This window comes from Scomber japonicus, chromosome 2, assembly GCF_027409825.1.
Source record: "Scomber japonicus isolate fScoJap1 chromosome 2, fScoJap1.pri, whole genome shotgun sequence".
Classification (NCBI taxonomy): Eukaryota; Metazoa; Chordata; class Actinopteri; order Scombriformes; family Scombridae; genus Scomber; species Scomber japonicus.
In genome coordinates this window covers 15685970-15702769 of record NC_070579.1, presented here as the reverse complement: position 1 = coordinate 15702769, position 16800 = coordinate 15685970, and the positions used below count along the sequence as shown (strand labels likewise).

The following is a 16800-nucleotide window of genomic DNA, read 5'->3' as shown; positions in this document are numbered from 1 at the left end:
GTTGTTGTTTTCCTCCTCCTGCAGTTGATGCTCAGCTGGATGATGTGGGTTTGGATTTTGTGAAGTCCTCCATCAACGCCATAGAAACAAGAGGTGAGCTTTAGACTTAGATATGGAAATATGGAAATGCTCATTTAATATCACAGCATTACAAGGTGATGAATGTGAGGCAATTCAACACGGGAATTGGTGGATAGGTGCAGATAATGGGGGTACAGTACCTTTATCTGTACACAAGGGGGCAGACTTGCTCCAATATTAAAACAAATGGCTGACTGGCAGGATCTGCAGACAGCATTATAATATGAATGCCTCTCATTGCGTAGCATAAAAGTTCCTATTAATTTCTTCTCACAGGCTTATCTGACCTCTTTTTCAGTTAAAAAAAATCAGTTTGTTCTAGTCCCTCTCAACATGCCTATTATGTATTTATGCAAATGATTGTCTTACTGAACACAAATTTCAATTAAATGCATCTGTTCTCCACATAAGTTACATGGCTGTTCTTTTGTATATACAATATTCAGTCCTTAGTCTTTATGATTTCATTGTTTTGTGTGTTCTTTCTTGTGAAGGATTTTATCAGAAACATGAGATACATAAAGTTATTATTATTACTAATCAGGTATTAATGACCAAGGCCTGTACCGAGTTGTGGGGGTAAGCTCCAAGGTTCAGAAGCTCCTCTCATTAATGATTGGTAAGTTATATATTTTTTCTTTTCTTTCTACTCTGGAAATGTATTTGCATTAAAGTGTTGCTGGTCAGAGCTCAATAAAGTTGAAGTAAAATTTTAATTTATAGGCTACTGAACTATCTCTCTATCTCTCTGCCCCGAGTTAGTTGAATGTGCTGACGTATTGGATGTGTCTGCTGGGGTGATATTAAAAAGATAGTGACTGATAATCAGTCTATGACTCAGTCTGTCAGAACCATGTCTCTCTCAAGTGCAACAAGTGCTTTCATGTATCTTTTCCTCACTGTCATTCAGTTTTATATCCCCCAAACCACCAGACAGTGTCCTTTCCATCCACGTCCTTGCACTTTTTGGCTTTTGCTTCATTAACGTGCAGCTACGACCTCCTCTCATGTGCTTGTGGCAGGCTTAGTCTGTCAGTTGCCTTTCTCAATTTCCTTTATGCCTCTCGCTTCTCGTGAATCCCTTTCACTCAACTCCTTTTCTATTGAGCTTGTCCTCTGTCCTTTCCATTGCTCCCTGTCTGCTCTCTGGTTTCCTGCCGTCTCCAGCAGACACCAGCTCACTTTCAGCTCTGTGTTCAGAATGACAACAAACTAAGGCAGCCGCCAGCCTGTCTCAGCTTCCTCTCCAAAACCTTCCAGCCTCCCAACCTGCAGACTCATGCTGTAGACTCCATTAACACTCCGCTGTGGCACTTGAAGAAGTTTCTGAATATAGTACAGGAGGACATTCCACATAATGTTGTGAATGAAGACAAACTGATGATTTTACTTCTTATTTCCAAATTACCTACAGTAATTAGCATGTCAAATATAGTGTATATTTTTATTAAACTGGTCTGAACATAACTTATATTTTGTCTCTGAAATGACTAATATGCATGATCGTGGTAGTACTACTTTTACACATAAACAAGCACATTCACAAACATTTCATGAATACCACAGCTCACAGTGTGTGGGTGAAGCAAGCTTTAAACCCTGAGGAAAGACTTCGGATCCTCCCACTCCTCCTCCTTTTCATCTCTCACCCACCGACATGGCCAGGGTCCAGTCAGAAAGGACAGTGTGATAGAAAATGAGGCTCACATCATATTACAGTACAAACAAAGAGAGCGGCACCTATTGAATGTCAGGCAAACAATATAACAGGATAAAGACTGTAAAAGTGGGCTCCTTTCTGTCTCTGACCTTTCTGTCGAACAGTTTGTGGCAAGTGAACGTGTGGTGTTGGTCAGGGATATGGTTATTATTGCTGATGAGTTTTAAGTTCTGTCAATATAATTGCAGAGTGAAGCAAATTTTAAGAATGTCGTGAGATAAAGACCTACCCAATATATTCCACATTTTCATGGCTGAAGAAGGTAAAGAGAAATGTATTAAACACTGGAAGAGATAGCCAAACATTAATTCCAGTTGCAAGTACATTTTTGTTGCTTCTTAATTATGTGAAAGCCCATTTCTACTCAAAAATGTGTTTTGCTTCTTGTTCCTTTAGTTGGATGTTTGAGCTTCACTGTGCAGAATGATTTATGTGCAGAGTTTAAAACTAGAATTTCACATTCATCTACTGAAAGTGGAAAGTTTCTCTGTGCTCATTTAAAATCCAACTTTACAGGTCGGATCTATGGGCATGTGATGAGCATGACATCACAACTGATAAACTGATTTTTGGAGGCTAATCGTGGTGGTCCAGTATTCACATGCATAAGTGTGATGTTGAAATTTGAAGCCTCCAGTGCACAAACACTGAGATGGACTTTTTACATTGAAGGAGGAAGCATGTTTTGTCAAGCAGTGAACTTTTGAAATGAATGATATTTGCATATTCATAGATTCTGGGTTTTTCAATAAAGGAGAGGGAATGGATGTAATTTTAAGCTTTTAATAAGGTAATTGCACTTTTTTTTTAGGAAAAACCTATTAGACAAATTATTATTGGCCAAGCAGACTATTTTTCTATAAAAAATATCAGTTGAAAATACAACAACAGCTCTTGATGTCTTTAAAGGATCGGTTCATTCCTTTACAAGAAACATACTATCCTGTGTCTAGTGGTCAGTTGGGAAGGGTCATCAGCTGATTTAGATCATCTGGCCTTCTATGCAGGGGGTTTCCAACCTGACCCCCCCCCCCCCCCCCCCCCCCAAGGGATTGCAAGGCAAATCTAAAGGGTCACAACATTATTAAATAGCAGGAAATAAAAATTAAAAAAAGTGAACTGGTCCTAATTTCAACATACAAGAAGAAAAATGGTCACAAGTAGGATTGCTCTGTCTTAAAAGACTAGTGTGTAAGATTTAGGGGGATTTATTGGCAGAAAGGGAATAATATTTGTAAGTATATTTCCATTATTGTGTAATCACCTAAAACTGAAAATCGTTGTGTATGTAAGTTTAGAATTAACCCTTTAGATCTACATAGGGAGCTGGTCCTCTTCCATGAAACCCACCATGTTGCACCATGTTCGACAGTAGCCAAGAACAGACAAACCAAACTCTCGCTTTAGAGAGAGCCTTTCATGTTGTACGTGTATTCACAGTCACCATACATTCTCCTACTTTCTTGATATGGGAGGGGGTTGAGGGGCGAGGTATTTTTTGCAATCTACTACCTCACTGCTAGATGCTGAGTACTGAATCCTGCGCACCGGTCCTTTGAGGGCTTACAAGCAAAAAGAGTTGGGAACCATAACTGTAGGCTATGAAATGTGCCACATTTTCTCACTCTCTCTCCATTTTACCAGCTGGCATCCACTTTGCATCGTCTCCTTTTCATTTTAGTTGCATATTAACACCTCTGCTGCACATACTAAAGAATTGCACCTTTGAACTCACTGCTGCTTTATGGTTAGCAGTTTTGTAATCAACCCTGCTCCAACTGTTCTTGTTATAATCATGTTTTTGCTAACCTGATCTAACCAAGTCAGGCCCATTTGTGCTAGAGCAGACTACAGAGCCTGTGCAGACCCCATTAATCTCAACACACATATACACAAAGGCCCACCTTTGGCTACAAACACTCCATAAAAACATTTGCTTTCACAAGTTGATATTGGACAGGCCAATTTGTGGACAGAGCAGCCATAGAAACACACAGTTGTCCTGGCTACACTGCATGGATCAAATCAAAAAAATAAATTTTCCTCCGTAACAGACCACCTACCACCCACAAAGTAAAGTAAAAAACTGCATCTGTGACCCGGTCCCTCCATGTACATGTGTCTGACTCAAAACACCTTACTGACACATTGCACTTCCATATCCTCTGTAATTCATCAGAGGTAACTTAAGGTGTGACTAAAGCCCCCTGAATTTTTAGCACAACACGGCACTGGAGTCCCTGTGGAGCCTGTGAAGTAGTGAGGGATTAATTAAACTTGTAATGAGTATAGAACCAGCAGCCCTCTACAGAAGCTGTAACTTCCTTCCATATCCACTGGGGCTAGACTCGACCCCCAAGGCTAGTAGCAGTGCTTTTATCCTCATATGGCTAATTACAAGTTACATATTTATATTACGTATTTGGACTTTCTAGGTTGCCAACAAAATCACACAAAGTCATTAGCTACATACAGTAAGAGGGAGTCATTGTGGGTGCTTTGTGTTATTACCTCAGTCAATGCATTTTCCAGTGAGAGTGTTTTTTCTGATTGTGATTCATTCAGATGAGAAGAGCAACGAAATAGATCTGTCTACCAGCGAGGACTGGGACGTTAAGACAATAACAAGTGCACTAAAGCTTTATATGAGGTAAGGATGAAAGACACACAAACACACACACACACACAAACACATGCACACACCTGTAAATCAGCCACACACAAAAAGGATTAATGATATTGTCAGTGCAATTATTTGTGCTGGTTTGAAAAGGGCAAATAATTTCTTAAACCACTGTTGTGATCAGCTTAACTGTCAAAGATGTCATATCAAACCTGTTTAGTGTACATGTGATGCTGTTTCATAATGTGTTATTCTGCTATGGATATCTTCAGAGAATGTGGCTTTGCCTTGACTGGTCAAAACACTCAGGATGCATAATTATTTTGATTATTCAAATACAAACTGCCAAACAGCAACATCTCTAATCTACTGTGCATCTAAGCAAATCCACCTCTGACCTAAGATAACCTCAGTGCTTAATTTATTATTATTTTATTAAATTATGTATATCTCTTTTTTTTAGTTTTTTATACTAAGTTCCTTTTTATGATTTAACATTTGCTAACTTGCGACAGTCTCATTGCTTACTGTTACTGTATGCCTGTGGCACATTCATCAACTCTTTCTAGGTTGATAGATAGCGTGGGTGAAGTTCAAAGATTAAAAATGTAGTTTGGCTGCAAGAAGCTGGCTACAGTTTCATTTGAATGCCAATTGTTGTTATTTTGTAAACATGTGCACTTAGCAACAAATTAAGTTGGCTTCACTCATTTAAATGAAAGAACTTTTTTTTTCCTCACTGAAAAACAAGTTTTGAATTTGCTTGTTTCCTTACAGAACCAGTAAGAGTGTTACTGATACTGAAACTGATACTGATGTACTTTAAGTGATGGAACTTTTTTTAGGTTTTGCTTCACCAACTAACTGTCCAGCTCATTCTCGACTGGAGAGAAATTCCTAAAGTGTGACACAAACATCCACTGGGACTTTGAGATGAATTGATTAGAATTTTATAGCGAAGGTCACAGTTTTTAGCCATAACTCAAGCTTTCATACAGTGATTATGACAAACGTTTTACACATCTGTTTAATACGATGACACTTTATACACAGGTCAACTACACTGTGACTTTATAGTATTCTGAAATTGTTTTCTGCATTTTTCAACACCGAAACAGGAACAGAAGGTTTTGATCCTATTTCAGATTTTGGTCAGATACTGAATTGGTAACACTAATCTTTGGTACCCACCTTGAATCTGTTGTGATTGAACTGAGTTGAAAATGTGCATGAAGCATCCATGTTTTAGAATTTGTAGTTTCTTTGCAGGTAAGTCTCTATCTGAAGCATTGTCTGTCACTGTCGAGACTACAGTTTTGTGTTCCATGAGAATTAGCTTTATTGGCCAAGCATGTGAAGACGTACAAGGAAAATACACTTAATACCTGTTATTAAATTCCTTCAAAGTCTTCACTACAAATATTATATGAGTCTGGACAGACATAGATGTAAACTGCAACTTGACTGGCTGGTGGAGGCATACAACTGTGAGACTGTATTTCCAGTTTATTTGTAAGATGTAATTAGCATAAAAATAAACATGCAATGACAAATTCAAAAAGCAAAATCCCATATTGTCCCACATTTTTGTCTTATTGAGTTGGTAGCATTAAAAAAAATTCAAAGTACAACAATAAGAAAACAAGTTGTTATTTCTATTTGATTTCTCTCTTCTCTGTTATTATCACTACTGTGAACAGTACCAGCATGACAGTGTAATAGTGTTCATGTTGTTTTTCAAGTATAGGATGTAGAGAACAAGTCCTATTTAAAGGAGTTAAGATTGTGTCGTGATTGGCAGATTTTAAGCTTTGACTACTTGAGCACTATTCACTGCAGCATGTATTCATTTTTAAGCACTGGTTAAGATAACAAAGCATATTGTTATGCTGTATTAAATCATACTGAGTGTTACTCTGACTTGTCTTTTACTTTGTCTGTGGCCTGCTGGAATAAAGCAGGGTCAATCTCCTCAGTTTCCTCTGAGGCTAAGTACCTTTGGCCACTGGCCAGCTGCAGTGTGAAAGTACCTTCAGATGAACTTGGTTATCTCAACGCGTGCACCATCTAATTCCATCCCCTGACCTGGCCACATTAATCATTGCTCTGTGCAGACCCTATAAAACAGTGTGCTGGCTATTTCTGTCCCCCCTCACTCACTTATACTCTCTTTCTCTGTCCCTCCAACTCACCACCCCCACCCTTTTTTCTCTTCCTCTTGCTATCTCTCTAAAGGAGCCTTCCTGAGCCGTTAATGACCTATGGACTTTACAAAGAGTTCATCGGCCCTGCGAGTAAGTTTCAACACCTCTCATACGACCATTTAATCTGAGTACAGATCATAAGTAAACAACAGTGTATACATGTGTTGTGTCAGTCTGAAAGAGACATTTCATCAGTTTAAGCTCTGGACCTCAGTTGTGTTTTTCATATATAGGCTCTACCTGGGCGGCCTGGCCAGGTAGATAAAATCTATCAGAGTTGCATGCAGCAGTAACTGAGAGGGGACTAGAGGCTTGTGCTGCTCCCAGCCACCTAGCTAGCCTACTGATAGAGGTGTTTAGGGGACATCTGTAAATTGTAGCTACAGAAAAAAACCTAGGTTACAGTCTCCCCTTCTAAACTGCATGAGTCTCTGCGTGCACATTGGTCACACACTGCACCGCCCACCAACAAAGTCAATTCTCAACCTGTGGAAAACGCTGCATGTAGTGAAGTAGAAAACAGATAGAGCACTTCTAAATAACTTTTTACTACTTCTTTTTGAATATTTAACCAGGCAGGGATAGCTTTAAAACTGTGGGTCTGTTTGCATCTGGAATGCTAATTGAGATTTATACTCATTCTATGTCATCTTTAGACTTAGACACATGATGACAGGGGTCTCTAAAAGACCATAATGTTTAGTGCTGTACTTCTTTAGAAATGTGTTACTTTTGACACACTGTACAGTATCTGACATTTATTAGCCAATCAAGAAGCCCATGTCAACTTGCGCTCTGTCTTCATATAATTGTTTCTACCTGTTTTAATTTGCTGCTTAGAGTATGCGACCAAATAAGTCATTAAAGGTCAAGGCTAAAAGGTTTGAAATGATAAATATGCCATAATTTAACATGCCCTCGAATGGTCCGGTGACCTTGCACAGCAAACAGACACATCATTTTTTTCGCCCACATAACATCATTTATGTATGAAATGTTTTTAAAGCAAGCCAAACTTGAATCTTATTACAACAAGTGCTATAATTGGATCAGGGTTGACATTTTTATCAGGCACTCGCAATGCCCTCATAACGAGGGGGAAAAAATGGATTAGCAATGAATGTTTTTTGATGGATGACAGCATCCATAAGAAGCTTTTTTTTTCATGTTTAAATCCTTGTCGTTCCCATAGTAATGATATCTTGTTTGTGTGTGTGTTTGTGTGTGGGCGGTCAGATGCCCATGTGTGAGGAAATGTTTAAGAGATGATCTTGGGGGTTTTAACACAACCCTTTTTTCTGGTAGCGACAGTAACGTAAAGCTATCTCTTCCGCCAGCATAGTGGTCCCTGCTGCCAAATTCTCGAAGGCTTCAGACCATATATCACCATCACACCTCTGCTTCACTTATTAAAACTAAAATGTATCATCCTCTTAACACTTAACCCCTTGTACTTGAGGGTTATAGCCTCTGATGACTGTGTCCTTAAAGGTCTTCTAACTTTTGCTCATTTTTTTATTTTCCAGAATATATCAAATTAGTTTCTTTGGACTTGAAAATGATTATATGCCCATGTAGGTTTCTGTACTGTCTGTAACTCTGACTCCCAACTAAGCATCATGGCTCAGATCAGCAGTATTTCATAGTGTTTTGTCAGAACAGTTGGAAACACAAATCTCTTCAAATTCAGTATTCAGTAGCAGCTGTTGGCTTCGCGCCACCTGAGGAGCACTGAGAAATCCTCGTAGTTTAATGCAAGTGCATGGCTGCTTCTGCGTTTGAACAGAGGGCGGTAGTCCAGAGTCTCGCATCCAAGCCATCCACTGCCTGGTCCACAAACTACCAGAGAGGAATCGACAAGTCCTCGGGCTGCTTATGAAGCATCTGGCCAAGTGAGTTTTCATAGTTCCTTGGTCATAGTTCATCCAATCTACACCCCCTCTCTCTCTCTCTCAGTTCTCTCTTTCTGCTCTTCCTGTCTGTCTCCTCATTCTCACTCCACAGGCTTTTTCTCTCTCTCTCTCCCTCACTCCCACTCTCTTCACTCCCCCTTCCCTGCTGTCACTCCATCTCTTCTCTGTCTACTCAGTCACTGCTGGGTAAGAAAATTGATGCCACTAGCATCTTCACATTTTTTGTGCTTTTTCTTATGTCATTTTGGTGTATATTTAAACTTGTTGAAGGGAGGTTTGTGTAGCCTACCGTACCTGTTCAGCATGCTGTTCTGCAGCCCACCAGTGAGGTGGAATGAAATGGACCACTCAAATTAAGCCCTCTCTTGAGATTACTCTATACACCAGTGGATGGACCACTATTGTGCATCACTCCATTTGTGAGATTAGATAGGAAAAAAAGATTTAAGAAATAATGTTAGCTAACATTACAAGGTTTTACCTCAGCAAGCTTTTTTATAAACTAAATATGAGCAAATTGAAGATAAGTAAATAATCCCTCTTCCCTGAGGCAGTGAAAGTCTGGTGGATCTTATTTCATAGAAACCCACTGCAGAATCAGGCTCTGGTAAAAAGGCAGCGCTATTGAAATTGAATTTGGATTATCCAGCGTGAAATTCTCCAGACTGGAGAGACTCGAATATTTTTCTGAAGTTGGCGTGTGTGCATGTCCTGCAGGGGAAGGAAGCAAAGCCAGAATTTCACACTTCTATCTGAAATGGTTTCAGAGATGTTATAAATGTGAGTTGTCACCAATGTTTTTGTCTTCAAAGGCATCCTTTGAAGCTATTTAAACTGTCTCTGTGCAGATGCACTGCATATCATCATATTTTGAGTGTGAAATCTCTTCACCTGTCTGTATAAGTATAACTTTTTCTTAAAAGGGTTCTTTTTTTCCATTTTTTTGACCTCCTAAGATAAAGTTTCCTCTCCTGTCTCAAATTCTCTCATTTTTGCCTAATGTTTTGTTCAGTGTAGGAACTATGAAAGTATTGGTTAGGATTTGCAGCAGCTTATTGATGTTGGCAAAATGTGCTAAAATCTTATATTTTATCTCTAAATGCAGTGGTCATTTGTGTATTTGCAGTTTTCACTGTCTCGGTGATGGGATTGATCAAAATACATAGAAACTGTTCAGAGAAGGATCAAAGTTGTAACATATCACTATAGCTGTTCAGTCATGGATATTTATGATGCTTGCTGATTGTGAAGTTATCTATTTTAGGAAGGAAGTGTACATACAAATGCTTCTATCTCAGCTTGCAGGAAACGAGGACCAGTGGTGTGTTAGTTTAATATTATTACAGTTAATGACATAAAACCTTAATCTTTAGGAAAAAGGTTTAGGGAATTTATCATGAGATATTCCTGAGAGGGTGTTTTTAAGCCAAGCCTTTCACATTTGCCCCTATTTTTGCCTTTTCTCATATACCTAACTGTGTTATTGCAATACATAACTCTACTCACATTTACAGGAGTGGTACACTGTTTTCCTTAGTTCCCTTTTATTTTTTCCATGTTTTCTGTCAAGGGTTTAGTGTGTGTTGTTAAACGTAAATCAGCACATGAAGAATGATGTAGAATCAAAGGTAATTGTTAGTTAGCTGTTGGGGAACACGTATCATGTGAGTTGTTATCTTCCTCAGCGTGGCGGCCCACAGTAAACAGAATCTGATGACTGTGGCTAACCTGGGCGTGGTGTTTGGCCCGACATTAATGAGGCCACAGGAGGAGACTGTCGCTGCCATCATGGATCTTAAGTTCCAGAACATTGTTGTGGAGATCCTCATCGAACACAATGAAAAGGTAACACTCCACAATGGGACCACCACACGCACAGTGCAGTATCGACTGTACAATCACTAACACACTTGAAAGTTTACACTCTGAAAAGGAGAAGTGTCTACTTCATAGTATTCTTCCAGTGGAAGTCATTAGTACTATTGTTATAGGAATACAGAAAAACAGTCTTTCTACTGTGTTATACAATTCTGTCTTTTGTCTAATCTTTGCTCTACTTGTTGCACTTTTATGAGTCATTCTGTCGGACTAATGCTGAAATTCTGCTGTTTTGCTTTTGTCACTTTATGTATAATTATGTCCACCTGCAATCCAGAGCTATTTACTAAACACGCGGCACACTAGGCAACATTAGGTACAATGATAGCACCAAATGAAATCTGAATCAGGTGACATGACATCAATAAACCGCACACGGCAGCTTGGTGTTTACCATCCTGGGTGGCGTGTAATTACTTGATACTGAAGGACAATAAACCTGCAAGCGAAGCAGAAGAGCTAATGTTTGTAAGTCCTGGTTTCTCTGTGCTGAGCCATTTCTCACTATTGTTTTGAAGTTTTGTATTTTGCTCTTAAGTTTCCATTTGGCAGTTTCTGTTGGAAAAGGAGTGCACATACTGTACCCTACCTGACACCACAATTTCATTTAAATTAGGATGGATGTGATGCTCTACTCTGTAGGTCCTGTTTATTAAGGCACTAGACGTGTGCATATTCAAATATCAAGTATCTTTTATCAGTGTTCTAATAATGAAAAGGCATCATATTAAATATTTGGTTGTTTGTGGTCTGTTGAGAAATGTGCATATTACACCTAATACTTACTCTAAAAATATATGAATTAAGTTGTTAGATAACTTAAAACCTTGAGACAGCATACCCTTCACCCAGTTATCAAAGTACAAAGGAGTTTGACAGCAATCTTAATTTCTGGATTTAAATGTGGCCAACAGGGGGAGCCCCAAGTGCCCCTACTAGGATTAAATACACTCATTCTCCTCATTTTCAGTAGGTTGGTTATATTGTAGATGATTATATACATTTTAGTCGTATCTGGAAAGTCCTTTTCCTCCCTAAAAACATTTATTATGGTTAGGAGTTGTTTCATAAACTGCAGATCATGGGATCATGTAATCTTTGTAGAATGTCATTAATCGGTGTCAATCCTCAAAGGGGGATAATTCTCCGTGTCAAAAGAGAAAAAGGTTTGAGATTAGTTTTCTAATCTGTTTGGAGCAGCACTGCACTCTGTGTAGAATCAGATGAAAAAAGAAGCTTTTAGTGATTTTTTTTTTTTATTATTATTTTTTTCCACCCAGCTTCATTAAATGGAAGATGTTGTGTGTTGTGAATAATATCTCCACCGAGCACACAAATCTAAAATGGGTTGTGAGAGAATAAAGAGCCCTGGTGAAAACGAAAAGGGTATACAAATGTGCTAAAGCAGCACCAGCAGCATAGAGTATATTTCTACTCTCTGAGACTACCCATAGGCATCCAACACCGTCCAGGTGATAAAGGATGTAGTGTTAGAATGCAGCAAGAGCATTTTGGAAAGTACAGCGTGTTAGAGCAGGGGAAAAGTTGAACAGACAGACAGACAGGCATTAACTTCCCTCACAGCTGAGTCCCACTCCAGACTGTTGATACCCCCAGATACCGACAGTAGACTCTGTTTTACATTCACCTCCATCTGCAGAGAGAGGCGAGAGGGAGAGAGAGAGGCAGCAGAAACTCTCAGCCGTATCAGATTTCTCATTTTTTTTCTATCTGCCTTGCTCCTACAAACTTTCTCTCTCATGCCCCCTCCTCTGCGTCTGCCTCTCCCGTTCACACTCAGTCTCACTTTCTCTGCCACTTTCTCTCTCTCCTCCCTTCCCTACCTCCCTCCTCTCCTTGTCTGTGATCCTTTCTGGGGCTCTGCTGAGACTTCCTCTCCTCTGCAGCCCTATTCTCTTTTAACTCTGCATCTAAAGTTTATATGTAAACACGGCCCCATGTAAACAGGCTGCGCCAGTTGGCCAGCCCTCCCCAAGTCCAAACCCTATTTATTTTACTCTCCACTCTTTCAGAGAGTGGGTCAATTTCTCTGTAGAGAAATGTCACCTTAACTTAGACCCACATTTCTGGATTGGATGTGATTTCTTTACATGTGGAGCTGCTCTTGTTTATTTTGGCACAAACAAAATCTTTTCACATGCAGTTTTAGGGTTCAATCAATGAGCTGCTCAGCTTTCCCTAGGAGCACATGCTGTGGCTGCAAATGGCCTTTTCTATTCATCTTCCACTATATAAAGCCTGCAAGTTTTAAAACCTGTTCACTAAGTAAGGTCAGTTGAGGACATGCTGCTGCTCAATACTCTTAGAGTATCTGCACTGTGCTTTTAGTCTTGGTAGAGTCTTACTTGCATTGTGTATTCAGATCTTTGCAGATGCTCCCGTGTCATGCCCTCTTTCACCTGCTGCCCCAGTATTCTCTGCTCCCACAAGGCAGTCCAAGAAGCTGAGTCGACAGAACCGGCCTCTGGCTGTCTACAATCCACAAGCTCTGGACATTCAGACTGGTAAGAGAAGTACGCATGCACCTGTATATTTTCACGTCTATTATAGGAAATGACTCAGACAAAAGGACAGCAAGGTAATTTGTTCAAACAAAAGTTGATTGATTAGAGAAGATTTAACTCTCTAATCTATTATGTTATAGTTTTATATACTATGTATACATTTAAAATACTCTTAGCAGTTAGGTTTTTGTGTGCTATAGTGGGTCACAGCTCTTTAGATCCTCCATTAGATGTTAGCAGTTTATCATTTGTGCATGCTATCTGATAATTGATACACATATGCACAAAACAGTTATTTGTTGACTTGTGCATGCAAATTGACAGAACATCTAACAAATGATTATTCTAAAATATGTTTAAGAAATGTCAATATCATATTGTTTTTATGGGCAAACACAATCTATATTAACCCGATAATCAGCCAGAATTGCCATTTCATTTCACTTCTTTCTCTCAGTCTGACATTGTGTTCATGTTACCCGATTTTTTTTGCAGGGAAGGGAGTTGTTTTGTTTTGTTTTGTCCTCACTAATCAGTAGCAATTTCTAGAAACAGTCAACAGTACTTTTTATTAAGACTGAACAAATACGTCAAGAGTTGTGGTTTCTATTGATCGATTTACAAGATCCTGTCAATGTCACCCAAGCTAGTTGCTCATTTTCATGGATGTATTTAGGAAGCTAGTTTGCCATGAAGGAAGCGGACATTACAGCACGATTTAATGTGGTTTACAAACACTGGTTGAAATGTCTGTCTGTGGGCCCAATACGAGACTTGCTTTAATCACTGAACAAATTGAATATGTGGGCGACGACTCACTCCAAAACCAAACCAAAACGGTAATGAATCAAAATGCATAAAACCCAATCTGTTTATTTAGATTGTCCATGACCTGACAACTTCCACGCTTTTTTTTCTGCCATGGTGCTTTTTGTCATAACCGGGAGGAAGGAAGGGCACCAATTTTCATCCCACACAGCATGTAGACCATAATTTAAGTTAAATTTAGTACATGAATTGCTTATTTATGCACACATGTTGTTAATTTTAGAGCACAAGTGATATAGTTTAGTGCACAAATTATAATAATATTTACCCCTGATGCCTGCTGGGCTCTTGAATTCATTCATTCATTCACTTATGGTTGGCTTAGTAACCACTAGGAAGCATAGCAGTGTCTACAGACACACTGAACTCAGTCACCTCCTCTCTGTAATACTGTGTGAAGCGATTTGCATCTACGACTTTGCGTGACCTTGTTTACTTCAAAATGCTTAAAGTGCACTTAAGTTTCGTCTTAAGTTAAATGAGATGGGGAAACGATTACAGAGGCCCCCTCTCCTGTTCCATAGATGAGCCTGATCACCTGACCTGGTGAACGCAACAATCTTCAATCTTCAACCCCAGATATTTCTAATCTGGGGCCACTCAAATCCCTTCCCCTCCATGATACAGTACCAAAGGAGTCTAAATCTGCTTACCAGATAGCCTCTCTTTACCTCCCTCATGCCAGCTTTTACCATAGAGTATTTTAATATCAGGGATGAAAGGCGTAATCCATTTTTAACCTTTGTGTCTTTTATATGGGCCCTAGATAATGGATTTAAAGTAAGTTGTATCTGCATTCACAGGGTAAAAGCAAATTTAAGGATGAAGTGAGAAAAGGAGAAGAGCGTTAATGTATGCATGTGACTCCTCTTGTGAGTGAGTCTACGTGTGATGCTGCGTGTGTCTGATATCCCTCCAGACACGACTGCATACCATGGGTAGAGAAGTGTATTAATACACAGTATTTGTGTCAGGAGGCTTCTAGCAGGTACACTGTGGAGACAAATCATACCTCTCAGGATTATTACACATACATTGTAGACTTGACACTTAATTGATTCAATTTTCAAATGTGTTGAAAGATAGAGCTAAATATTTATTTTTTCCAAGACTTGGCAAAAAAATCCTCCGCTCGGCGATTAAGATAAATATGTTATTCACAGTTTCCACTGAGTTATAGTCTACTGCAGCTCACCTGCAGAGCAGCCACCTCATGTTCAAATACTATAACAGCTCAAGTCTCATGTTTTATCTCTGACTCTTATTTTAATGGCTTTGTTCATTATCTGTGATGTGAAAACAGAAGATTTCCGTGCAGTCCCAAGAAATGAAAAAGTAGAAATTATATAATATGCTCCTATGCAAAGTGCCTCTACCCTGTGGATCACACTGGATGACAGTAGAGGAGGTTGTATTAGCGTCTGGTTCAAAAGTAGTTTAGCCAAAAACAGTGTTCATTAGAGCAGTGAACAGAAACAACTGCCCTCCGCTTCTGTCATCCTTCTCTGTTTTAAATTACAATTGCAGTATATATTTTTTAAGGGTAATTAGGTCATTTTAAGACTTGTTTTGTAAAAGTTTTCAATCTGCCATGCTGTTATCATGTGTAACTCTGCGCGCAGGTGGTCGAGTGGTTAGAGCGCATGCCACATACGCAGCCGACCCCGGTTCGAATCCCGGCAGGAGGTCCTTTGCTGCACGTTACACCCCCCTCTCTCTCCTGTTTCCTGTCTGTCTACTGTTAAATAAAGCTGTCTCTGCTGAAAAAATCTTTAAAAAAAAAAAAAAACACCAGCAGAGAAAAAAGAGCACTGTTTTGACTGACAAAATGATGACTTGAATCATCAAAGTTTAGGTGACTGCCCTAAATGTAACATAATGTGACATACATTATAATTTTACTGTTAGATGATCATTACAGGCCTTAGACACGAATCGGCCAGTCCACCCACTCACACAGGTGATCTCCCCTATTTTCTCTGAATTCACTTTTCAAGACTGTGTGGGTGGACTGTTTGATTGACATCTTGCTCACTATCGTGTTGTACAGTACCTGTCAGGGTAAGAAAAAGGACACATTTTTCCTACTTACTGGTGCATTGAGTTTGGTGACTTCACATAATAGACAATTCCCCCAGCAGACATTTTGACTTATCAAAGCAGGAAAACCACAGCTGTAAATAATAATACTGACAATGGCTCCATTCCACTGACTGTCCTCAGTAAGACATGTCAGTAACTGAATATGCACAATACCGCAACTTTGGAACTGGCTTATCTAAATGCTATACAGCCATCATTAATATTATTCATTCCACCTGTAACTTTTCCTGCTTTGACAAGTCAAAACGTCTGCCGAGAAAAGGTTCTGTTCCCATCATAGCTCCACCCACCTCCAACCTGAGCTCAGGTGTAATCAGTCAGAATAATTTAAAAGACGTGTGTGTGTATTTGTGCACGCTTCATTCATACCAAGAGGGTTAAAGTCTCAAATAAAAGTATACATTGACCTATACATGAACAGACTCTACAGTACATAAAATAATATTGCTGGATGCATGATCAATGTAGAATGTTTAAATATGATGAATATGTTTGGTATTGGCTGTAATCTCACCACAAAGTCAGTTAAATCCTTCAATCTGAACTGAATTCTGGCTTGGTTTAAGTGCATTCATATCTGTTTGTTAGTGGGAAAAAAAGAAGAAATGGTTCAAACAAACTGCTTTATAACCTTAACACTTCCTTTTGTGCCTCTCTCAAGTCCCAAAAGTAGGTTCTTTACTTGACAGTAAAATTGAAATAAAAGAGCTCGGATCTCCCCGGTGCTTCTTAGGTTCCTGTCTATGACTGCAGAGGTGTATTATTATGAACAATACAAACTTGAATGTAAGTTTCACCTGTTTTGACAGCAGCTTGATCTATAAAGTCCCCTGCTGGTGCACCGTTGCCTTGCTTATTGATAAATAATTCAGCTGTTTCATCAGGCAACAAGATACTGTCTGTTAGCAAGAATATGCTGAATGTT

General features: G+C 39.2%; 1 protein-coding gene across 4 annotated transcripts in view; it reads left to right on the top strand.

Moving 5' to 3' along the window:
- The window catches only part of arhgap10 (Rho GTPase activating protein 10), a 49227-nt gene that overhangs the window by 22540 nt on the left and 9887 nt on the right, over positions 1-16800 (top strand). For all 4 annotated transcript variants that reach the window (XM_053331320.1, XM_053331311.1, XM_053331330.1 and 1 more), the window contains 7 exons: positions 25-93; positions 626-700; positions 4367-4451; positions 6660-6718; positions 8415-8520; positions 10227-10386; positions 12803-12944. In XM_053331320.1, the coding sequence (XP_053187295.1) occupies positions 25-93; positions 626-700; positions 4367-4451; positions 6660-6718; positions 8415-8520; positions 10227-10386; positions 12803-12944 (696 nt within the window). The remainder of the gene's footprint in view (positions 1-24; positions 94-625; positions 701-4366; positions 4452-6659; positions 6719-8414; positions 8521-10226; positions 10387-12802; positions 12945-16800) is intronic.